At 39.5% G+C, this 26,248-nt stretch overlaps 1 protein-coding gene across 5 annotated transcripts in view; it reads right to left on the bottom strand.

Moving 5' to 3' along the window:
• Positions 1-9,240: 9,240 nt before the first annotated feature.
• LOC124286983 (autism susceptibility gene 2 protein homolog) overlaps positions 9,241-26,248 on the bottom strand; it is a 249,675-nt gene continuing 232,667 nt past the window's right edge. For all 5 annotated transcript variants that reach the window (XM_046723445.1, XM_046723447.1, XM_046723448.1 and 2 more), the window contains 10 exons: positions 25,738-26,009; positions 20,965-21,170; positions 20,509-20,553; positions 19,658-19,762; positions 16,722-16,811; positions 13,606-13,807; positions 13,229-13,291; positions 12,365-12,442; positions 11,602-11,869; positions 9,241-11,282 (listed from right to left, as the gene is read on the bottom strand). In XM_046723445.1, coding sequence (XP_046579401.1) covers positions 10,475-11,282; positions 11,602-11,869; positions 12,365-12,442; positions 13,229-13,291; positions 13,606-13,807; positions 16,722-16,811; positions 19,658-19,762; positions 20,509-20,553; positions 20,965-21,170; positions 25,738-26,009 — 2,137 coding nt within the window. In that variant the 3' untranslated portion in view covers positions 9,241-10,474. The remainder of the gene's footprint in view (positions 11,283-11,601; positions 11,870-12,364; positions 12,443-13,228; positions 13,292-13,605; positions 13,808-16,721; positions 16,812-19,657; positions 19,763-20,508; positions 20,554-20,964; positions 21,171-25,737; positions 26,010-26,248) is intronic.

The raw sequence follows: 26,248 nt of genomic DNA, 5'->3' as shown, positions 1-26,248 counted from the left end.
GATATATGTAAAACAGTATGATACCCATAGAAAAGCTTAAATCAGCCATCATATTAAATCTCTCAAAATATGTAGGTGGCATGACCACCCGAAAATCGACAGGACTGGATATTAGTTGTAAATTGTTATGACATGCCATTTACTTCTCCAGTTTAATTCCCCTAAAGGATTATCTTATCTTAGCTGATATCAATATCCCCCAGTCCAACCTCAACCACCGTCTGCGACACCCGTCCTTGTTTTGCTTTAAAGAAGACCCTTCCTACCTGTTTGTTTTTATAGTGATAGTGAGACTCCATGGTAGCTACATCCTTAATAGTTTCAGTATTAAAGTTATTATTTATGTTTCCTATCTCCCTCCCACTGAGACTGTAGTTAGGCCGAACTTATATTTCACACTTTCACATATTAACTACATAAACTGTAGATGTAAATGTGAAACAGTTTTTTTCTATTTCCGACAGTACTTTACTACCGCTACCATGGCAACTAGGGGTATCATGATGCAGCATCGATCTGTGAAGATCCGGGGTAGAATTGCTCTTTAGCAACCCATGCTTGTCGTATGAGGCGACTAACGGGATCAGGTGTCAGGCTCGCTGACTTGGTTCACACATGTCATTGTATCCCGATTGAATAGATGCTCATTTTGTTGATCACTGGATTGTATGGTCGAGACCCGATTATTTACTTACTGCTGCCATATAGCTGGAATATTACTTCACTGTGCATTGTACCTGTGCGCTCTCGTGATTTGAACATTTGTAGGAGAAGAGGTACCTCAGTGGTTCAAGACCCAGTGATATCATATGTTACATGCTTAAAATCATCACTGTTACCTGTTCATATTCCTCCTTGTGTTAAATGTTTATAATCATTCTAATGTTAAATGTTTATAATAAGCCTAGTAATAAATGTTTATATTAATCCTAGTGATAAATGTTTATATTAATCCTTGTGATAAATGTTTATAATAATCCTGGTGTTAAATGTTTATATTAATCCTGGTGTTAAATGTTTATATTTAATCCTGGTGTTAAATGTTTATATTAATCCTGGTGTTAAATGTTTATAATAATCCTGGTGTTAAATGTTTATATTAATCCTGGTGTTAAATGTTTATATTAATCCTGGTGTTAAATGTTTATAATAATCCTAGTGTTAAATGTTTATAATAATCCTGGTGTTAAATGTTTATATTAATCCTGGTGTTAAATGTTTATAATAATCCTAGTGTTAAATGTTTATAATCATCCTAATGTTAAATGTTTATAATAATCCTGGTCTTAAATGTTTATATATTAATCCTAGTTTTAAATGTTTATATTAATCCTGGTGTTAAATGTTTATAATAAGCCTAGTGTTAAATGTTTATATTAATCCTGGTGTTAAATGTTTATAATAATCCTGGTCTTAAATGTTTATATATTAATCCTAGTTTTAAATGTTTATATTAATCCTGGTGTTAAATGTTTATAATAATCCTGGTGTTAAATGTTTATAATAAGCCTAGTGTTAAATGTTTATATTAATCCTAGTGTTAAATGTTTATAATAATCCTGGTCTTAAATGTTTATATATTAATCCTAGTTTTAAATGTTTATATTAATCCTGGTGTTAAATGTTTATAATAATCCTGGTGTTAAATGTTTATATTAATCCTGGTGTTAAATGTTTATAATAATCCTAGTGTTAAATGTTTATAATCATCCTAATGTTAAATGTTTATAATAATCCTAGTGTTAAATGTTTATAATAATCCTGGTCTTAAATGTTTATATATTAATCCTAGTTTTAAATGTTTATATTAATCCTGGTGTTAAATGTTTATAATAAGCCTAGTGTTAAATGTTTATAATAATCCTGGTGTTAAATGTTTATAATAATCCTGGTGTTAAAAAATGTTTATAATCATAATTGAGTTCTATGTTTGTAATCATCATAGAATTATATTTTTATCATACTGTTATCTGTTTATAATCATTCTAGTGGTGTTTGATATTTATTATCATACTAGTTTTTATATTTATTATCATCCTAGTGTTAAATGATATTATCATATTAGTGTCTAATGTCTATTATTATACTAGTGTTAAATGTTTATCATCATCATTGTTACATGTTCATTCATCATTGTGCCAAATGTTTATAATCACCCAAGTGTTAAATTTTATAATCCTAGTGTTACATGTTGATACATAATCAGTGTTACGTGTTAATCACGTTGTTGAACTTCCCCCATTCACTCTTCCAGCTCACAACAAGCCACTTATCATCATCTTCATCAAGATGGATTCTCTGTGTGTGTGATTCCCAGCAGCACCCGTCAAGCAGGTCATTAGAGCATGCCAAAGTGTTGTAAGTAAACAAAACCCCACCAGAGATTTCTGTTATCTACTCCCTGGGGAGAGTAGTACATACTTGTGGTGTTTTATGTGTGTTTGCCATGGATGATTAATTAATGAGACATGCTGGTGGAGCCCCGATTTAAACCAAGCTCATTACTCACTGTCAAGTCTGAATGTTGTACTGTCAAGCCACACATGCTTAATTAAACGTGACAATATTTAAATGTGTGCATGTTGGTGATAGGCAGTCTATAAATATTTATCACAACAGAGTCCTCGTCCTCGTCACCTCTTCATTGTCTGTGTTGGCCCAGGAGTTTTCATGCATCAGGAATTAAGGGGACACCGGGTCCAGTTGATGTTTCAGATAGTACAGATTGGCAGCCCCGAAGGGGTGAATATCATTAATATAATTAATGTTAAATTACACGACAAAGTCAGTTCTCTGACAAGGACATTCATCCTAGCCAAGTCACTGCCAGGAGTGTCTGTTCTCAAGAACATCTGCCTCTATTACGTAACTCAAAGTGCTGAGCCTATGTTAATTATTATGTTAAATGTGTTCATAGAAAACATGCATTATACTAATATGATAGCAATATATATTATCTCTATTAAAATAACTAGCTGCTTAAGATATATATTATTCTGATTATGGAATAGAAATTATTTGATGTTATATTTTCAGATCGTTTCTAACTGAATCACTGGTACATTGGACAAAACTCGTGTACACTGCTGATTGCTATTTCCGGCTTAGTTGAATAACAGGTAGCATAACAGGAACAACAACTGACTTATCATGTTTAGTGATGTTTGATTGCAAGGTTCCTGTACATATATCTAGTTTCATTTACAAAGTTTGTTTTTTCACATCCGACGATACGATATAGTTTTCACTGAGCACAATACACGAAATACATTGTAGCAGTTCTGTTATGTCCATGGAAAATACGATTTTACTTAGCCTTTATTCTGTGTTATGTGTAGGATATAACATGACCCGTGGGCATTCTTGAAAAGTAAGCCCGCTTCCCGAGACTGGCAGCCGACACCTTGCCTTGCACGCGCAATGCATGCGCTACCCGTGTCCGTTACGTGCGCTGCCCGCACTACCCATCTTGTGAGGAACACACGGTTCATGCTGACAAACAATCTTATTCTTCACAGCGATCCTTCGTAGCCAAGTGGATAAAACCGCCAAGCTAATAAGCGAAAGGTTGCAGGTTCGAAACCAGATATTGGCTCTATATGTTGGAAGTTTTCAATAATGTGATGTTTTACGAGCGCATTAAGTGATAGCAAGACAAAGTTAAATCAATCTTCAAAACAAGTAATATTGAAGTAATATCCCGGGGCAGAGGGACAATATTGAAGTAATATCCCAGGGCAGAGGGACAGTATTGAAGTAATATCCCGGGGCAGAGGGACAATATTGAAGTAAAATCCTGGGGCAGAGGGACAATATTGAAGTAATATCCCGGGGCAGAGGGACAATATTGAAGTAATATCCCATGGCAGAGGGACAATATTTAAGTAATGCCCCCTAATCGACGGGCCATCGGGATATGACTAGAAATACTGCCTTGCATTAGTTGCAAGAACAATAGAGTGACGTCACTGGAGGTTTATAAGTATAAGTCATCCTTGGGTGGCCATCCATGGACTCCAAGACCCGCGCGAGGGAGAGGGAGACGGAGAGGGATGACTGTATTACATTTGTTGTTGCTACTTATTTCTATAAATGCTGTTCACCCCATATTATTTGTGTCCTATTTTGCAAGTTTTATGGATAATTATGTAAAATACACTTTATTTGTAGTTTCGTACGGGTCAGCTCACATTTTCTGTCCTGCCCCATGTGTAATAGTTATCTTGTATCAGATCTGGTTAAACATGAGAAAAGGCCATCAGAATTACAAATCTATCAGTGTATATTATTGTGAAGGGAACAAACTTTATGGATGAACAACTTCTTTATTCGGAAGATGCTGTTGTTCGTTTCTGGTTCCATGGTAAATTTGATGCATTGGTGTTGGTTGTTGAGATGTTGTAGTAGCTGTTCTGGATCTTGGGACCGCCTCCGTGGTGTAGTGGTTAGAGCGTCTGCCCGGAGAGCAGAAGGTCGCGGGTTCGATCCCCGACCGCGTCATACCAAAAGACGTTAAAATATGGTACTTGTTGGTCCCTGCCTGGCGCTCGGCAATAATGGGTACAACAAGGACTGGTCGGCTCGGAGTCAGTATACTGTGTCTGAGTGGGGTATTAATGCTTCACTGCGGCATGGTATCTCAGTGAGCTAGCACTATAAAACCAGCTTAAGTCTGGGCTAGTACAAGCAGCCACACCTACACATACACACACATGCACGTCGTCATATGAGCGAAATATTCTCAAGCACGACGTTAAACCCAATTTCACCTCACCTCACCTCTGGATCTTGGCCGGGGTGGAGGATGACAAACGTGTCGTCAACCTTACGATGCCAACTTATAGGTTTCACAGGTGAAGTCAGTAGGGCTTTCTCTTCTAGGTCTTCTTGTTCATCCATAAAGGGGCCGGTGGGGTAGCCTAGTGGTTAAAGCGTTGGCTCGTCACGCCGAAGACCCGGGTTCGATTCCCCACATGGGCACAATGTGTTAAGCCCATTTTCTGGTGTCCCCCGCCGTGATATTGCTGGAATATTGCTGAAAGCAGCGTAAAACTAAACTCAGTCAGTGAGTCATCCATAAAGTTTGTTCCTTATCAGATTCACCAACTTCTAAACATGCCACTCAAAGAAAATATATTATTGTAATGTAGGGACACTTCCTCTTTACAATGCCTAAATTCAGTATCCTGTGTCTTCGGGAGCTTCCATTGCTTGCATGAAATTTAGAAAAGGAAGAGATGGGTCACTACACCACTGTAAGCACAAGTGGACAGACCAAGATTAACTGACAAAAACAAGCAAGAATTTCATTTGTGGAATGTAGGGACACTTCCTCTTTACAATGGGGGCGGTGGGGTAGTCTCATGGTTAAAGCGTTGGCTCGTCACTCCAAAGACCTGGGTTCGAATCCCCACATGGGTACAACGTGTGAAGCCCATTTCTGGTGTCCCCCGCCGTGATGTTGCTGGAATATTGCTAAAAGCGGCGTAAAGCCAAACTCAGTCAGTCCTCTTCACAATGCCTAAATTCAGTATCCTGTGTCTTTGGGAGCTTGCATTGCCTGCATGAAAGTTAGAAAAGGAAGAGATAGGTCACTACACCACTGTAAGCACAAGTGGACAGACCAAGATTAACTGACAAAAACAAGCAAGAATTTCATTTGTGAATCCTGCAGATTTGGACACTAGAGTGGAAGAAATCTAGGTTTGCCCAATCATCCTACATGCAATTTTGGACTTTCATTTTAATGTATTCCAGAGGGTCTCGAAGACCACGGACGGTTACCTCATCCACTCACCATGTTGTGATGATTTACATCTCAATCACAGGCGCGTAGCAAGCCCATTTTTTGGGTGTAAGCCTGATGTGTTGCAAGCTTTTATATTCAGATAGTATTGGGGTTTGCCCAACCTTTTTAGCAACAATCATGTGTAAGCCTGGGCTTTTTTTTATGATGTAGCTACGCGACTGAATCATTCTATATTCAATTTGGGACAACTTGCAGATGACGAAAGGTAACCTCATCCGTTGACCATATTGTGTTGATCTGTCTTTCAGGTTATTTAGTAGAAATAGTGCTGCCCAAGAGGCAACCAGTATTCTTGAACAACAACTAGTTTCTGAAATGAACATGTTTCACAGAAAAACAGTTCCTAAATTATAGTCATAAAACATAATGAAAAGGAGCCCAGAGACTTTCTTCATTTTCAGACCTAAAAACTCTCCTAATCTAGACTTGCCACACATTATAGGGTTTCTTAATACAGTGAGACCTCGGATATCCGGACACATTCGTTTTTACGTAAATCGTCCAGATATCTGTCATCCAGGCTTAGGTGTTGAAACGGTAGTGAGCAAACACTTCTGTTTAAAGTCACTTCCAAAACAGCATGGTCGTTTTGATTTGCCAATTACAATTCACTCTGTGTCAGATAGGCCTACTAATCACCACCAATATCCCGCTGATCAGTCATTATTCCGGATTTGCAGATCTTGTCTCATGTCAAGACACGTGGGACGCTCGCGCTTCACTTCACACAGTGAGTGGAAGATCAAAGCTTTCATGCGGAAAAGTGAGTCAATTTTGTGTTGATTTAGTCAGTTTGTAAAATGTACCGTCTGGGAACAGAAACCTGTTATAGACAATCACTTTTATAATGTATGAGATTAGTTTTTTGTATAATTGACTGGAAATCGAGGTTTCCGGATATTTGGTGTCCGGGTATCCGAGGTCTCACTGTATATTAGTTGCAGGGTCTGTAAGACAGACAACCAGGTTTCTTGATAAGGCTTTTTTGTGTTATCTATAAAACCATAAATTATCAACCAGCTATTTGATAATAACATAGGCCTCTAAATATTGTACAAAACATTCTATATTTTTATCACGGAAATACTTGACTGGTAAACCTCCTGAAGGTCTTAACTGAATGTCTCATGCAGAGGACAAATGGGGCTGGGACTGGGACTCAAGCTTGGAAAAAATGGTTGAAAGGAGAAAAGGTTGAAAGGAGAAATGGTTGAATGTGTCATCAGACTGCCAGAGGATGCTGCTCTTAACCTAGATCAGTCAAAACTAGATCAGTTACCATGTGCCATAATACTGCAGGAATACTGCTAGCTGGCATAAAATATTCACTCACTTCTAGGATCTGTTTATCATTGATTCCAATCTGCGATTTTGTCTCATTGTGGATTTAAAAGTGGCAAATGTCACAGAGCGGAGAACGTCCCAAGAAAATTACTGATATACCAGGAACTGACGTGCTGTTCATAACAGTGCCATGGTTCAACACAACTCATTCTGTGTAAAATGTCAAGCCACTGGTTTTGTTTGTCTTTAAATGTTCCTGTAATTGGAATGCCGGTTTCTGTGGCTGACAAGGGTCTCTTTCTGTTATGGATGATCCAGCAACTATGGTTTGGCAGTCTGGGATAATGTTTGTTTTCGAACAGCTCAAAAGTGGCCTAAAATCTGTCCTAGCTGAATGTTTAACAGCAAGGTATGTATCCAAGGAATTTGATTGACAAAACTTCTCAGAGTGAAATTTAGCTTCTGCCACATATATCACTAGTTGTTCAAATAATAGGGACCAATACTACTGCTGACAAACAGCGTGTGAAATTTATGTTGGTCCTGTGGTCCCTGGCTAGTAAAATTTCATCAGGACCACTAAATGATATGTTTGCAGTGGTCCAGGTGGCCAGTGTTTGCTTTGATAGTTAAGTAAATCTACAAATGTTATTTTGGACCAGTGAAGTACAGACAGGACCACTATTTATTGTCCACTCACTGGTCCTGTCCTCTTAGCGTTAAGAGAGCTTCGAAAGTCTAGGCCCTGGTTTGCTTGTTTGCTGTGTCAAAATAGGAGTCTGGACCAGACAATCCAGTGATCAACAGCATGAGCATTGATCTATACCACTGGGATATGATGACATGTGTCAACGAAGTCAGCAACCCTGACCACCTGATCCCGTTAGTTGCCTCTTACGACAATAACCCAGGACCAAACAAACCCTGAACTGAGCAGGAGTAGGGCTGCGCAATATAACCGGTTCAGACATGAAAACGATACGTACTCGCGATATGCTGATCGAAAACCGGTATTTTGACATGCATTCGGAAAACGTCGTAACACTCGGAAATCTTTGGATATTTCCTTGTTTCATTTCTGCCAAATATTATTCACATTTTTATTTTATCATGATTAAAATTTGTTATTAAAGCTTAATCAAGCATAGTGATTTTGTTATGTTTTTGCTCTATAAATCAGGCAGTAACTCGATTATAAGTAGTTTTTTGTTAAAAAATACTTCATGCAATATATTGCAATGCATATCGCAATACATGCTTTCGCATCGCAATATGAATATTCTCTGCAATACCCACCCCTAGGCAGAAGTGTGCGGAGGGTTTGTCTTTTAGAATAAACCAGTGTTCATCATATTGCCTGGTTTCCTGGTGGCAGACGGTCTCATTCATCTTGTCCACCTCTCATTTCAGACTAGCAACATTGTAATATACTTTCCCTACCCCCAATAAAAAAACAAGCAGGGGAACCCAAACTTTCAATTTGGATAGGAAGTATAAGCGTTAAACTTCAAATACAGACATGTTATGAATGCACCACCATTTCTCTTTATCACCACCCCAAAACACAACGCATGGGATGTACGTGGTAGCCCCATGCATGGGGTGTCATTCTTGATACTGACGTTTTTCAAGGTGGGTAAATCACTGTTAACCATTAATTTTGACAATCGTCTTGCATCACACGGTTGTTAGTGTTTGTTTCTAGCCATTTTATTTGTTTGAATATGAAAATCGTACACATGCAGATTTCATGTCCTACACCAATCATCTTTCAAGAGCGATTACTGTATAAACAACTATGGTCATAAGGAAGTGCAAGTGGTGATGCACTCTCAAAACATTCATTATTACCATATCAACATCGACTGACTCCGATCTATCTCCCAATCTTTTCACTCATAACTTAAAAATGGAATTCCCCCACTTATTTTTTTAAGAGTAAATCGATTATCGCAGAAATCAGGCAAGCTGTAACCATTTTCATTATTCTCGGAATAATGAACTTGTGGCCATGTATATCCCTTGTTTTTTCCTGGCTGTGTATATCTTTCCAGTTGCTCCCTGACGATTTAAACTGAACTATCTGTACAGCATCAGACAGACATTTTCACCCAAATCCCAGACATCAATAACCATGAGGCTGAACGTTCAGTTCAATTAATTTAAGAGTTTATTAAGATGTTTCTATTGTGTCTAGAAACACTGTATACAGTATATACAAGTACATATAAGCTTCGAGGATGACCTCTGGATCAAAGGTCACCCAAACTGCCTCTCAGGAGGAGAAAAAACATTCTTAGAGCTGAAATCAGTCTTTAATATATAATGGTTCCATACCAGTATATCAAAATAAAAAAGAAATTCATTCTAACTAGTAAACCATAAATTCCTGGTGCAGTGAAAACAATATTTCAGAACACAGCGACAAAAATAATTTGTCATATTTTACAAAACTTAAAGTTTCACATCGATCCAGGCAGAGATTGAGTCCATTCTTTGAGACACCAAATTTACCACATGATAAATAATTTAAATTATACAACTTTGCCATCCTTCAAATGTCATTGCATTTCACAACAATTCTGCACTTGGTTGCAGCATGTACACTGCATTCTGGGATTGCATATGATGCCGACCAAATCACTCAGGCTACCTCCGTAAAACAGTTATCTTACTTCGACAACCAATGGACAAAACGCTTTGGCAGATACAGAAGGTGAGGTCAGGAATGACCAAGATGAGAGTTATCTCCCTTGAAACCTCTTCCAGTTTCCAGTACATGTCTGTGCCATTTCTGCATTATTGGTGCATTTTTAATGCTCAAGTTGTAGTAAAAGTTTGCACAGATGAATATATCATATGTATCACACTTTAACAGAGGCAGCCATTTCAGCCACACTCAACAAGAAATGGTTTTGACCAGTAGAGTTTTGTCTTTTGGCATGAGTTAATGGAATAATTCCTGAGGGAAAATTCCTGTTTTCACACGTTTACGCCAGTGATTTGTCCGGCTTTGTAAGCACTTGATTTACATGTTGCCTGAGCACTTTCCATTAGGAATCGGTATGGAAGTTTGCATATTGTTTGACTTGTGTTGCCTTCTCGACTGTGGTCGTCCCGTTTCACAATTAGCACATATCCGACCATGGTAAGAACACAGACAGCACATCCACAGAGTATACAATTCCACATATACACACACGATTGCACATTTAACTTTGCAACCAATGATTCTCTAACCCATCACAATAAAAAAGCTGACACTACCGCGAGTGACCGTCGGGATCGGTTGAACTCGTGTCCCGTTTGTCTTTTAATTCGCTCGTACTGTCAGCCGGACTGCATCCTTTTGATTTGCTGCTTGTTGGCGAGTTGTTATGACTACGAGAATGAGTTGCGGAGGCAGATGGTATCAGAGGCGGGGGAGCCCCGGGAATGATGGCAGGGGATGCCGTCTTGCTGCCCGGTGTGGTTGTGGTTGTGGTTGTGGTTATGGTTGTGGTGGGAGTGTCCGTGACCACTGTGGTTCACTGCAGGACTGATTGTCCTTGAGAAAGGAGGAAGCCCCAAAGGGTCGGGTGTCCTCATAGGCAGCTTGCTTTGCTCAAAGGCGAACCTATCGTACGATGGAATGCGGTCAAGATACCGGCTCCTCATCTCCATTTCTTCTCGCATAATCTGCTCCTTGAGACGTTCCTGCTCAATCACAGCCATTGGGGAAGTGAATCTCAGGGCTGCCATTCGCTCTCGATCTAAGTCCAAAGGATTCATGGATAAACCTTTCTCGAATGGGTTCCACAAAGGTTGACTATGAGGTGGCCGATCCATTGGAAAATAATGTGGTCCAAGCACACGATTTCTCTCTAACATATTAAACCCAACCATTGGGTTGGTTGGAGGCACATGTCCAAGGCCGACTAAATTGTTCCTCAATAATTTTTCACGCTCAGCGTTCATGTTATTGATATTATTAATAAATTCTTCATCTCTCCTTTCCTCTTTAACTTTTATACTCTGCCTTTCTAAACTGCTAGTGTCCGATTTGGCAGAGTCTACACGGCCATTTCGCATCGGTGACCTTGACCTTGACCGAGATCGCCGACGCTCATGCTCTTTAAATCTGTCCCGAGATCTTTCAATGTCCACAAAACTGTTAAGACGTTCTCTTGACTCGGCATTCCGACGCTCCCTGGAAAAGTAAGAAACACAAATGAAGGCACCATAAAGGAAATTATTACCTCCCTCAACTGCTTCTGAGAACATCACCCAGTTATATCTTTGGCAGATGCCTCTTTCATAGTGACTATGTTAACGCTAGTACTGATTTAAATAGGAAGATTAGTGACCGAATCTTGTTTTTGTCATATCACAGTGTCGCAAAACCAAAAACAGATTTCTCAAATTATGCATTTCTTTGCGATGTCTTCTAATATTTTAATATCTCTCATATATGACCAATTCATTTTCATAACAGACCAAAATACGAAAGATACAAAAGTTTATCTCACCTTTCTCTTTCTTCTTCTCTCCTCCTCTCATTTAACTCCCGTTCTCGGTCCCTTTCCCGTTGTTCCCTTTCTCGCTCCCGTTCCCTTTGTTCCCGTTCTCTCTCCCTCTCTCGTTCAAGCTCGCGTTCCCTCTCGCTCTCTCGGTCGAGATCCAGCTTCGGCCATGATGGGAATGACGGAGGTGTTCGATGCAGACGGTTCCATTCGTGAGGGGGTGTTACCCCCGGTATTGCAGTGACGTCACGACCAGTACCAAATGGACTACCTCCTAAAATGTACAAAACAATTGATGATGCACCCAGTTAACCACAATATTGAACAAATTATTAAGGTCTGTGCTGCCTCGTGAGTGTCAGCATGCCATAATGGCATGTCAAACAGAATCACTAGTTTCAGATTAGGTTTCACTGGCATCATCGTCTGAAGAAATGGCCCTGAAATGTTGTTACAAACTTTTTAATCCTTTTTGGTTTGCCAAAATTTGGGATCAAACCCACAACCCTCAGCTCTATGGGAGGACACTCTGTCCACTAGACCACGGCATCAGCGTAATCGGTATCAAAGACTCGAGATCCACAATGAACATGAGATCATGCATTTGGTACACCATGACATGCATTAGTCAGCGAGCCTGACCACTCGATCCTGCTGATCTTACAACAAGCATGGATTGCCGCAGACCAATTTTAACCCCGATTTTCAAGGGGTTGTCAAGCTCTTACACAACGAGTTGGAAGGTGATCTACGCGAATGAACTACTTACCAAGGCTACCTAGGCTACCAAGGCCGCCGAAACCAACTGAACTTGGATACGGGGATGGCCTGGGGAATGATGGAACTCCTGTAACAACAAAATACAGTCATCAATTATCTCCCTTTGACCAGATCACCCATTTAACAGTCAATGAAGTGAGAAGAAGAAACAAAAAATATTTGAGTGCATCTGTTGATACTACTACAGGCTAATGCCAGTTTCATGGTGCTAGACCATGCAGCAGCTTGACATTGATTTTCAATTTAGACCCATGTTCTCTAAGACTGACTCAGTACTGTTTATCAACATCAAGAGCTGTGACAATATATCATAGTATCAATAAACGTGATACTTTTTTTCGTATCATGATATGTATTGTTGACCTTAAAATTTTTAAACTTAAAATTTTCAACTAGAAGTTGATGGTTATGTCAAAATTTACACTGTTACTTGCTATCAAATGTTTTTAAAGAAAATAACTGAAGAAAATATTCCAGCAATATCACAGCGGGGTACACAAGATATGGGCTTCATACATTGTACCCACGTGTGGAATCAAACCCAGACAAGCGAACGTCATAACCACTAGGCTATCCCACCGCCTCAAATAACGAATCAAATCGTATTGTTCCAAGATATCGTGATACTTATAATGTCGTGAAATTTCTGCACTGTCACACCTCTACCAACATCTTTTGTTACAAAGAGGCAGGGGATAGAATCCACATTAATCCGTTCTCTGGGCTCTATACACTGACCCAGGCTGGCAAACCTACATGCATTTTAAAATCTATATTAAATACAGCCATATTAACCTCTCCTTCTGAAACATGTTCTCAGAATCTTAGAACCTACAAGAACACTTCTACATACCTATATGAGGGTTTAGGAAGCTGTTGGAACCATGGGCTTCTAATAAACTTCTGGAGTGAGCACCTGAAAAATAGAAGAATATTATTATTTTCAAATAATCTTCTAAAATGAATCAAATGTTTCAATGCTTGATAGCACGCCTTCTAAATGTATTTAAGTACCTTCCAGAGAGACAAATCTAAATCAAATTGGTTTTTTTGGGAAAAGTATGAATACTGCACGGGTACCTACTTTTGATATTCAAGGGAAAGTGGCAAGATCCTCTGGCAAATTCTTTTCACCCAAACATAAGTGAAAATAATTACAAAGCTGAATACTCTTAAAAATCTTACGGTAAGACCTATTATTATGCTCAAAAACAACTCTTAGTGACTTACCCAATAGAGAACCTGGGTTACCTCCTCCTAATTCTGGGGGTCTAGGATGGAGGGCGGGACCTGGCATTAGATGACTAGGGGGACGCAGAGGGTCGCCTGGCTTCACCTCCAGACCTTTTGTTGGGTCATTCTGTTGCTTCTGCTGATGATGGTAAATCTCCCATGCTACTCGTACATGGACTGCACACCATTTTCCGGACTTCTGCAAAGAAGAGTGAAAAGGGAGATAATTATCTTGATTTCATTTTTTAAAATTGTTTGAGGTACTTTAGACTGACCAACTGAGTTTGGTTTTACGCCGCTTTTAGCAATATTCCAGCAAAATCGCGGCGGGGGACACCAGAAATGGGCTTCACACATTGTACCCATGTGGGGATTCGAACCCGGGTCTTCAGCGTGACGAGCCAACGCTTTAACCATTAGGCTACCCCACTGCCCCAGGTACTTTAGAAGTTGGTGATTCAATAATGAAGCATATGACTTTATGTATAACGACTTCTTGTTTATTGATAGATCATTATAGCATCCATTAAGTTTTATGCTTCATTACTCATTTTGTTATTTTGGATTTTTGTATGCTTAAGGATACGTTCAGCAAGCGGTTGTGATAAAAATGAACATACACAATATCAACAGAATAATATTGATAACAGTGGCCTACACAGTTGGTGCATATGTACAAATTCAACCAGGTGTGAGCTGAGCAAGTCTATGGAACAACTGATCCCAGTTTTCATTCTCTCTATGAAACAAATATGGCGGAAAAGGGACTCATTCCGAATGATTCAATTGTTTCTGTCTGCATTCCATACTAAAATCCAATTGTGATGCAATATTTAAACCCATAAAAACAGCCATCTCCTTAAACGTCATTACGACTTCGCCCATCAATAAAACAAAAATATTACAATAATTTGGCAAGTGAACTCATTCATCATTATGGAACTACACCACCAGATCATTACGTCTAACTATCACCACTAATGATGTCTCTCAAGGCTAGGCTACATCCCCGTAACGCAGACACAATTCATGATGCTCTTCATGCAAAGTATATCAATATCTCAATACCATCAACACGAGTACAGTTGGTTGCGATCGCATAGCTTTTAACGATTTCCATTGTACTCTATGTGAGATGGCACTTTAGTAAAGAACGAGTTTGGAGAATGTTAATTTGTTGCGAATCATTACTTGCATAGCCGTTGGTTCCAAAAGAAATGCTTAGCCCAACCCCGATGGTCTTTGACTCGACTTGGAGAAAACATCTTTGCTTTCAGAACGAGTTTCAAGCACTAAAAGCTATCAGGGACAGAAGGGTTTTCAAGTCGGCATAAAAACGTCCTCGACAACCATCATTTTCTCCCCGAGGAAATCCATTAAAGATTTCTTATTGATTTCCCTGTGTAACATGTCATCGTTTTCCTTTGATACTTCTTCCACGTCTATAGGAAGATAATCAAGATCTCTCCAGAGATTGGCAAAAAATAAATTTCCACCATCCTTGCTACGCAGGATTAATTACCCTTACTCAGTGGTGATAAATACCCTCCTTGGGCAATGCGTGGAGCATTCACAATTTTTTCTCCTCCTCTTTACCATTGAAGTAAACACAGAGTGTAAATCAATATTCAAAGACGAGCTCTTCGGATAAGGAGACATGCATATTGCCAGACGTAAATTCCAGGAAGATATTCGGTAGTGTATGGACTTCAACCTGAAGGGTCCTTGCGTTTTGATTAAAAAAGTTCGCAACTCGTAAAAATGTGTTTTGTATGCAAATTACAAAGTGAATGAGCCTGAAGGCATAAAGCTGACAGTCTCCGAAGAATCCTGATTTGAAAGAAATCAAGTCCTCCTGGGATCCAAACTCCCTATGAAGACATCTGTTGGAGAATTTCAAAGAGACTGCATAGGGATCTTTGTAAAGCAGTCGAGAAGCTTCGTCCTTTGTAACCTGGACATCATGCACCCATAAATTGTATTACTTGTATTCTCGTAAAAAAAACCTAACAAAATTAGACTGTTAACCTGAAGCTACTTGTGAACACAAATTTGTCTTGAAACAATGATGCCATGCCTTAGAATTGATTAGTTTGTTCTTGATCAAGTTTGGTCCATTGTTTTTCCTTCAGTGACTTTTTTCGTGGATATTTTGAAGTTTTTATCGCCCATTCTTGTACAAATGGTGAATTGTTGTAGCCATGTGCGAAACACACTACTCTGTTACAAGTCCATTCTGCTGGGGGAAACTAACTCGATTCCACAACGTAGGGGGATGTTGATGTGGATAGAGCATGTCAATGCTCTTGATGTGTCAAACACAGCAGGCTCTGTGCTGTCTTAGGTAGAACATAGGTCAATGAGTGAGTGAGTGAGTTTGGTTTTACGCCGCTTTAAGCAATATCACGGCAGGGGACACCATAATTGGGCTTCACACATTGTATCCATGTGGGGAATCGAACCCTGGTCTTCGGTGTGACGAGCGAATGCTTCAACCACTAGGCTACCCACCGCCCACATAGGTCAATGACTGCCTGGTTGGTCATAGCAGGATCTATGCTCTCATGGGTTGAGCATAGCAAAATATGCATGTGTTCCGAGTATATCATGCAGCTCAGATTAGCACAGCAGAGGGACCTTGTGTTCCAAGCATTGCAGGCTGTACTGATGTTATGTTCTTGAATGCCTACTAAGTTTGGTTTGTTGTTTAACACCGCACTCAGCAATATGGCAGCGGTCTTTAAATAATTGAGTCTGGACCAGATAATCCAGTGATCAACAGCATGAGCATCGATCTACGCTTTGCTTACCAAGTTAAAAAAGTACATCAAGTTTTTCTTGTCCCATAAGTCCTCCATTACTGAAATGCTGCCAGAATGAACTTGTCTACGGGTCCCTTCCCAACTTGTCTACCCGCTCCCTTCCCAACTTGTCTACCGGCCCCTTCCCAACTTATTATGAATGCATGCAGCTGCAAATACAGCACTGTGAGCATCTGATGAAATGAAAGCAGTAAAGCCCAACGGAGTCAGTAAACAGCTACACACCACTACTATAATGAGGACACTATTGACAGGCTATATGACTGTTAGAGGAATGAAATGAGAGCTTACTTTCTGCTGCGGGAGAGAAGTCGATGGTGGCAGGGGCTTGTCTCTGTCCCTCAATGGAAGTAGGACAGAGGACGTTGACGGCTGCATGGACTGAAACGCAGATAGGTAAAACATATATCAGAGGTGTTTGGCAACTTGTGGTGCTATGCAATCATTGAATGGTGTGCAAAATAGCTCTTGTCTTTGGTTAGCAAAATTATCAATTGAAATTTTAGCCATAGTGTTTTTATGAGCACTTCTTTGTTGAATAATAATCAAAAGTTTTCCTATGTCTTTACATTTAATAAAACAAAATTAGTAACTAAAATTCATATCCATAGCCAACCAAAGTTGCATGACCAGATTTACGCCCCTTCGTATATTTGACTCATCGTTTGCAATTTGGATATAACTTTCTTGCAGAATCAAATGTCTCGAATTATAAGCTCATAAAAGCCAGTGAAATTTGAAAATGGCTAATGACTTTTAAGGACAGCTAGCCACAAGACCATACTTTGAGCTATAACACACTAGGATTGGAGTGATGTGGCTGGATCGTAAAAGTTACAAATGATCTCGTAAGAGCTATGTTCCCAATTCTCAAGATAACAAACTATTTTTTAAATGTTTCATACAAGAATGTTCCTTGCCCTGTTCAATCTCTACAGATGTCCTACAGACTGTGATACTGGGTTTTGGGCTCAGAGATGTTTGTTTCACAATTACAAGAAGTTTTTGTTGAAAAGGCTAAAGATTTTTGTTTGAAACGAAGACCTCAGGGAAATGAAAACATTGCAGTACTAACAGAGTTTGTCATTTATTTCCAAATAACTTTGAAGTGTCAGATGAGAGCAAGCTCTTTTATTTCCTATGAGAAACAAAATATATTATTATAATTCAAAAACATTTCAGTGTGCCCCTTGGCCTATTTCAAGAGTAGCTTAGGAAAATAAGTTTCTTCAAACCTCACAGAAAGAGTTGGTTTTTCAAAACATTTTTGCTTTCCTCTTTCCTCATGTCTGCCTGAACACTTATTATCCTTTTCTCTGATAATATTTCAAATTTAAAAAAGAAAGAAAGACTGTTCTTAGAGGAGTGAAAAATAATTACAATTGCAACTAAATCTTGATAAATTTGAACAAGATGCAATTAATTAACACTTCTTTTAAGAAATAAACATTGGAGAATGAAAATAAGCCCAGCAGAAAAAGTCGGTTATAAAACAGTAATACTGAACTTGTTACTCAAGGGTTTGGATTTCATTTCCGAAGAAAAAAAAGGAAGTTTTTTCCTAGTATTACAACCGAGAAAACCCACGGCATCAAAGAATTCAGCAGCTTTGTGTCACAGATAAAGATAATCACGTCATGTTTTCTGAACTACAGTTCTGAATCTCTGAGCGGACATCAAAGTGTCTGGGGAGTATACGAACAAGAATCAATTTCAACTTGTCACTTTGATTCATTCACGTTTTTTTCGGCAAGTCTTTGAAATTCCAAACAAAGTGCTAACATTAAAGTCACCAGTCAACACAGTTAGCATTTGATCTGCTCGGCACCGATGGGAACATCAACGAAAAACCTCCTTCCGAAAAAAACACCAGAATTTCTCAAGTTGCCAATGGAGTAGTGTTTTGAAGTTTTATCTTGCAACAAGGAACAATTATATTGCCTCTGCATCCTTTGATAATCACGCTTTCTTTGATGAATATGTCCGTCACTAAGCAGCAAGTGTTACGCTCTCGTTTTCCTTTGTTTTGAGATGCTATCGATGTAGGAACATTTGTAATGAATATACTCTCATACTCGAAAAGTTCCATTGATAATTGTTAAAATCATATTATGGAAGGCGCCTGTTATGTTTTCCTTTAAGTTAAAAAGCTGTGATAGTAATCTCAAGAAACACTTATGTTAGAAAGAAGTTGGGCAATTAAGTACTTGGGGAAGTAGGCCTTTTAATGACATACGTTCCTGTTTGAGACTCTTATGTCCAAATTGCTACAAGGGCAGAGATGTAGGAAGTATGTGTATTTGGTTTCAGGTAAGCCTGAATGTCTGTTCTAAGAGAGGAACGTTTTCACCAAGTAAGCTTTCTAAAAATTCTGCAATGTGGTTACTTTCAGTCCAGTGCATACTCCATATTGTGTCTAAATTAATTGTGAGTGAGTATGGTTTTACGCTGCTTTTAGCAATATTCCAGCAATATCACGGCAGGGGACACCATAAATGGGCTTCATACATTGTACCCATGTGGGGAATCGAACCTGAGTCTTCAGCGTGATGAGCGAATGCTTTAACCTTTATGCTACCCCACCGCCCCTAATTAATTGTCCTAGTTCAGTGTCAACCTTCACAATTTCAGCCTGACAACTTGTTCACCCACAGTTCCTGATCCTGTTCTTAAAAAACTAATAATTCTTTGATTCTTTTGGCACTGTAAATTTTTCTTCAAAATACCACTGAATATAATACCGTGACAATATGAGATATATCACATGCCACCACAGACATGACAATGAAATGATAGAGCAAAAGGCTGCATTAAAAGAAGAAAAAATGTTTCTCAGGCATATTTTGCTAAAAAATGAGGAAGCCATTAGGAAGTATTAATTTTTAAAAGCAAAAGTTATTTCTACCAAGATTTAAAATAAACGTTACTGGACATACATCCCTCTGGCCTCGTATACCATGTTAGTTCGGTATTATGTACATATAATTAGCTATGTTTTATGAATATTTTTGTTTACTTGACAATAAATATGACTGATGTGAAGATCTCTCGAAAGTGATGATCTGCTGCTTGAGAAACATTTTCTACTTTTAGCCGTATACTATACAAGCTTAGTGTGATGGTATGATGAAGCAACTATACCAATGTCTTAACTATTTAGTATGATGTTATGAGTCGTATCTACCGCTCCCAGTGAAGAAGTTGAGGAATAACCATGATGTACTCACCCTAACCTTGGGTTGGAATGCACCGTGCAGCCCCGAGGTGAGGTGATTGGCAGTAGGTCCTGGGGGCAGCAGAGACGAGAACCCTGGGTAGGGTGACGGCATCAACTAAACAAACAAAGAACATAGTCAACATTTGGACTCACAAATAACAGAATGGTAAGTGTGTTGGTTGGCTTCCCTCATCAAGGTTTCAATACGCTAATGGGATCGGGTGACGAATTTTGTTGTTGCATGTCATTATATCCTAAATGCATATAAATGCTCACAATATCAACCACTTGGTTGTCAGGGGCAACATGATAATTTACAGACCACATTCATATAGCTGGAATATTGCTGAGTGTGGTGTTAAACAAGAAAACAAGGATCTTGAGCAAACACATCCTGGAGTGAGTGCGTTTGGTTTTATCCCATCTTAAGCGATATTCAAGAAATATCACGGTGGGGAACACCAGACTGATGGACTTTGCAAATTGTGCCCATGTTGCAATTGGGAAAAGATGCCGGGTCTTAAGTGGGATGGGAAAACGCCTTAACCACTAGGCTACCCTACTGCCCTAACGCACCCTGGAGGAAACGAACCAATGTTCAAAATGGTGGAGCACTTTAAACATTAGACTATCACTACTAATGGTTGTGGATCACTGGCCCTTTAAGTGATGAAATACAGCGGAAGGATGGAGCCAGACCAGGTCGATATAGTGCCATGTCTGAAGAAATGGCAGGAGAAATCCCCAAATGTCATTAATAGTTTGCATAAGGGACTTCAGTGATAGCATGACCAACAAATGGGACATGGCTTCCTACAGCAATATATGGCAATACATCTAAGCAAGACATGATATACTCACACTTGGCCGATACAGACTGTCGTATGCCTTTGGAATTTTATCAAACTGAAAGAGAAAAGCACTGAAATTAGTCCAGTGTGAAATGAAACATTTTCACATTTTTATATGTAGCAATCATGGATATTTCCTGTTCATAGTCACTGAATGAGAAAGGCTTTCTGCAATACCCAAGATAAAAAGAACAAGATATCACATTGTACGAAGACCAAACAGTCTCCTACATAATACAAAGACCCAATAATTCTCATGTGATACTAAAACTCAAATATTCTCTCAAATTACATGAAGATCCAAATAGTGTCCGATAATACCAACATCCGAATAGTCTCTTATTTGACACCAAGACACAAATATTCTCCTAAGATACTGAGAGACCCCTATGAATTCCGTGAATGCATTCTGAGATGCCCAAATGCTTGATCGTCAAAGATGCTAATGGATGAATGCGTCTCCTACCAGATGAGGGGGTGGGGTCGGCACGAGTGAGGGTGGCGGCCCCAGGGCGTTGTAGTGTTGATGCATGTGTTGATGATTGTGAAGATGCTGATGCTGGTGATGAGTTGTTTCGCTGCGGATGTAGGGGGTTGGCCCGATTGGCTGACTTGTCTCGCGGTTGTGGGCTAGGATACGATTATTGAGATCCTGATGTAGAAAGTCTTGATCTGGAAAAGAATGACATCATGAAAGTGGCATTCAAAATGTTCAGTTATGACTAATTGTTGACAAATTTTCGGGATAGCTTCACATGGCTTCATCAGCTTGTAGGCGGAACCCGGAAATAATGCAAGTCTCAGACACGTTCTCTTGTGAGATCGGATTCCGTTGCAGAAGTCAACTCCACTGAATCCATGAGTAAACAACAACTTTCTACATGGAGTGAATATCTTGTACCTTTCTGAAAGATTCATCACAGCATCACCTTGGATTGGTTCCCTTTCTACTTACACTGTTACAGCATGACCTTCACCTTTCACTTCATTCATTTTACCTCCAATCAACATGGCCGACTGGCAACCAATACAAACATAAATCTTGTCAAGGGCCAATTTTACCCAGACAATGAATCATTATTTACATTTACTGGGAGCAAAGATATGACACTAACCATTCTATTTTCAGTGCATTAAAACATTTGAAAACAACATCTCGCCATTTATTTTTATCATTATCAAATTCTCCACGAATAACATATACATATCAAGTAAACAAGCGTAATTTGTCAAATATACCACCCAAAGGCGTTATATCAACAGAAGCATCCCATCTCAATATGCTGTACGCATAAACAGACCCTACATTGTTGTTCAACTTGTAGTCTGCCACTCCAGAAATGACATATTAAGCTCTTAATTTCCTCAGGGATGTCATATCACTGTAAGTAGAAAGGGAACCAATCCAAGGCGGTGCGGTGATGAACGGAAATCCCTATCAGTCTACCGCAGACCTCGCACCACATGCCATCGCAGATAGCTCGCTCGACAGGAAAAACCAAAAACACTTTCACTCCCATTACATCCTAGTGGCAAGTTACCCCACAATAACTGCTCAGCAGTATGTAGTCTGATACAAATCCAAAACAAGAATTGTACAATAATTCTCTTGTTCTTATCCCCCAAGATTACATGGGGTTTCTATTGCTAAACTTTGAAGATACTACATTTTAGAGTCTATTAATAAATGACCTGGGTGTTTATCAACATGACGCAATCTTTCAAAAACAGTAAAAATCAAAATGAAACATCTCAGATTCATGAACAATCCAAATTCTGTTCAGTCTGTTTATGATATCACTAAAATAAAAAATACATGCTATGACCAAGCACGTAGACTGATGGATTTCAACCAATTTATTTACTTCTGAATGATAACGTAAAATTCCTCACAGTAGATTAAATACTTTTTGCATCAATCCCCTATATACATGGAAGAGTCAATTGGAAAAGTCTACCTCCAACAAGCAAAGTGCCAATGACAATTCCAAGCTGATCTATACACTGAAAACAACTTGCCTGATGAACGTGGAATGTCTCTAATGCTTAAAAAACACCACTTTTTCCCTTCCAAAACATTTGTATCTTAACACAGAAATACATCAATTCTGGCAAAACACTTTCTTTTCTGCAGTTTATTTCTTTAACCTGCTGAATAGATATCGTTAGCAGTTGCTATTTTCATTCTTCATCTTAATGACTTCCACTGTTTGCGCTGACATCTCGAGACCAAGAAGCTTTCAAGATTTCTTGAAACGTTATTTTTTTCAGTTCATGCTGTGAGATCGTTTTCCCAAGCTGTAAGCTATGAATCTGCATTGTTTTCTAAATACTTGTGACAACAAATCCTTATGTTTTGGTTGAGTAAATCTAACCTCACGAAACTATGGACGCATTTCAACAGAAAAAAGCTATTTTTCAAACAATTCATGGTGTGAAAATAAAATCGCAAAAAATCCATGACATGAATTTTATGTTCTATTCATCATACTTTCAACTAACATGTTGTGTTAACAAAATAGGAAACGAAAACACATCAATACGTTTGACTGCCACAGAAACGTCAAGTGAACAGTGAATCCCGCTGTTTTGAACAATATTTCATTTGTGATAGAAACAAGATGACTTATCTATGATTGAAACCCTGAACCCAGTTTCTGGTATACCCAAGGGAAGTAACTCTGCATAGCAAATCTAACACCTTAGATGACACTGCCACCTGTACTAGAGGTAAACAAGATTACTATCTCATAATGCAATTTACCTATTTGGTAGGCGTGATTACACACATATTACTCAACAACCTTATCTCGGAAATCACGAAGGACAGAGTTCGCAAAATGAATAAAATTAGACCCAAAGACCCATACTGTAGGGGAAAAACTTCCCTTGGTAATAGTACTAATACTTTCCCCAGGGGCTGAATTTACGAGAAAAACATCCCATAACATGGTGTACCGCCAAATAAGATACCCCAAGTTGCTCTTATCCGACACATGATCAACAGGGGGTATTTTACACAGACATCGCTCATCCAATTACTTAATCAGACTTCTAGTTGATCTTAAAAGCTTTGTTGAAAAACTAACCAACGTGGAGTGATAAACAGACTTGACTGTAAAAAGATCATGTCTGGTTATGTGGTACACACTACCAAGCACTTAACCTCAAATACTATTATCCTACCACCGCTGACGAGAGCTCTCCCCTTCAAATACAATTATACTGACAACACTACATTATTTACAGGGTTGAGGAGGATCAGTATCAGACAAATGGATTACTGTATACCACGTAATAACTGACCCACCTCACAAATTCTCCATTACTGACAGAAGGTGATTAGACGTTAACCTTCTTTCTGGACTAAGGGGTGTAGGGTAGACGAATCACTAAAGCATTCACTCCGCACATGGTTCACTCCCACCCAATCCCCTTAGCTGCCTCTTACAACCAAGTCAGCAAGTCTGACCACCCGATCCCCTTCGCTGCCTCTTACAACAAGCATCGGTTGCTAAAGACCAATTCTACCCGGATCTTCATGAGTGATGAACATAACCTTGCAACATGTTGAACATACTGACTGGGATTATCAAGTTATTCCAACGACTCCCAACAGTCAAATACTGAAATATATTAAAACCAGATTCCAGTTAAAATTGACCGCCTCCGTGGTGTAGTGGTTAGAGCGTCCGCCTAGAGAGCGGAAGGTCGCGGGTTCGACCCCCAACCGCGTCATACCAAAAGACGTTATAATATGGTACTTGTTGGTCCCTGCCTGGCGCTCGGCATTAATGGGTATCAAGCATCAAGGACTGGTCGCTCGGAGTCAGTATAATGTGTCTGAGTGGGGTATTCATGCTTCACTGCGGCATGGTATCTCAGTGGGCTAGCACTATAAAACCAGCTTCAGTCTGGGCTAGTACAAGCAGCCGCACATACACATACACACGCATGCACGTCGTCATATCAGAGAAATATTCTCAAGCACGACGTTAAACCCAATTTCACCTCACCTCAGCTCCAGTTAAAATTGCTGTTCTCATAATCACAACCCATATTGAGATAAATACGGTATTCTAACACTATTCCTCTGCTTTGTCAGTACTGAATATTTGCATAATCTGCCCACGAACAAATACATGTGATGTGAATCCCATAATTTCCTTACAGACAAAACAGAATGTCCACGATGAAACTTATTTTAAAAAGACAATTTCAACACGTTTGGTATGTATGAAAGTACCAAATGACCCCCGCTTTCCGTCTAATTACTTGAAACGAACACCAGATTGCATTTAATTCCAGGTAACATATGCTGAGGTTGTAGGTGCCGACAGACACTGCGGATATGTGACATTACCCAGCTGTGTGTGCCACAGATAGCCACTCGTCATGGCGGCCTGCTGGCAAACTTGCCATCATTGTTTGTTTAAAAGTTTCAAGAGAGAGGGTGTGTATTCCCAGTGTGTGTGTGTGCCAAGCACTTTTCCAACCTGCCAAAAGTGAGGAGGGATTGAAAGATAGAAAGCTTTCAGTCGCCAATAGAATGAATTATTCACGCATACAGGGCCATGTAGCGCTGTCAGTAGCGTGGGGAGTACAGTGAAGACATTTTGAAAAATCTAGGAAGTGCAACATTTATGAAAAAGATCTAATAATGAAAGATGAAATGAAGATTAAGATTTTGTGCTATCAAGTTTCACATGTCGCAGGTGCTTTGATAACGAAAATTTTCAAATTAATAACACAATCAAAACTTTTTCCTTCGTTTTTAGCGCTGATTCTCTGTGCCAGGATATGCAATGTCATTAAGTTCTTAAAGCCAGTCACAACCAGCCTGAACCAGAATCAGTGGGATTAACCAGTTCAGAACAGTACTGCAGTCATTTCACAACATGTCAGTTAATTTTTAATGAACACCCAAAGTGATGCAAGACTTCGACTTGGTGACATTAATAAGCAGGAGAATGGTGCCCCCAAACCCTTAGATTACTATCAGAGTTAATTCTGAATTTGAACCTGTGATGACTGACTGACTGACTGACTGAGTTTGGTTTTACGCCGCTTTTAGCAATATTCCAGCAACATCACGGCAGGGGACACCAGAAATGGGCTTCACATGTTGTACCCATGTGGGGATTCGAACCCAGGTCTTCGGCATGACGAGCCAACGCTTTAACCACTAGACTACCCCACCGCCCTTTTTCCAGAAAGAAAGAAAGAAACATGAACTCACTTCTGATGATAGGCTCGTTGGCGAAGTGGTTGGCTGGAGCTGCGACTGGGGTGAGAGCGGTTGACGTTAGCGGTGGTGGTCCTGGCGGTATGGGGGGTGCGAACATGCTGTGTGAAGGATGGGGTGGGGTCGTATGTTGGATGGGGGACTGGGCGACACTGTGAGGGGGAAATGAGGGGCCGTGGGGATGAAGGGGGTGGAGGCTGGGGGAGTGGAGGCTCGGGGAGTGAGCAAGGGGATGATGGCCACTGTACAGGTGGTTGCTGACCGAACTGAAAACAAACCAGAAAAATGTTACATGTTGCGAATATATAATCGTGAAGGAAGATGCGGTCATATTTTACAGCTTCATCAAAATCCTTACAACAATTTGTCTATAGAGATACGTTTCCAATAAAGTATCTTCAGATACTTTAAAAAAAAAATATTTTTGCTGATCACAGAAAATCACAACAAGAATCAACACATTGAACACCATCATTATTGGAGTGAGTGAGTGAGTTGGGTTTTA

Source organism: Haliotis rubra, unplaced genomic scaffold (genome assembly GCF_003918875.1).
Source record: "Haliotis rubra isolate DU_JTF1 unplaced genomic scaffold, ASM391887v1 Scf398, whole genome shotgun sequence".
Classification (NCBI taxonomy): Eukaryota; Metazoa; Mollusca; class Gastropoda; order Lepetellida; family Haliotidae; genus Haliotis; species Haliotis rubra.
Note: the sequence above shows the minus strand (reverse complement) of the source record. Positions and strands in the feature narration are given on the sequence as shown.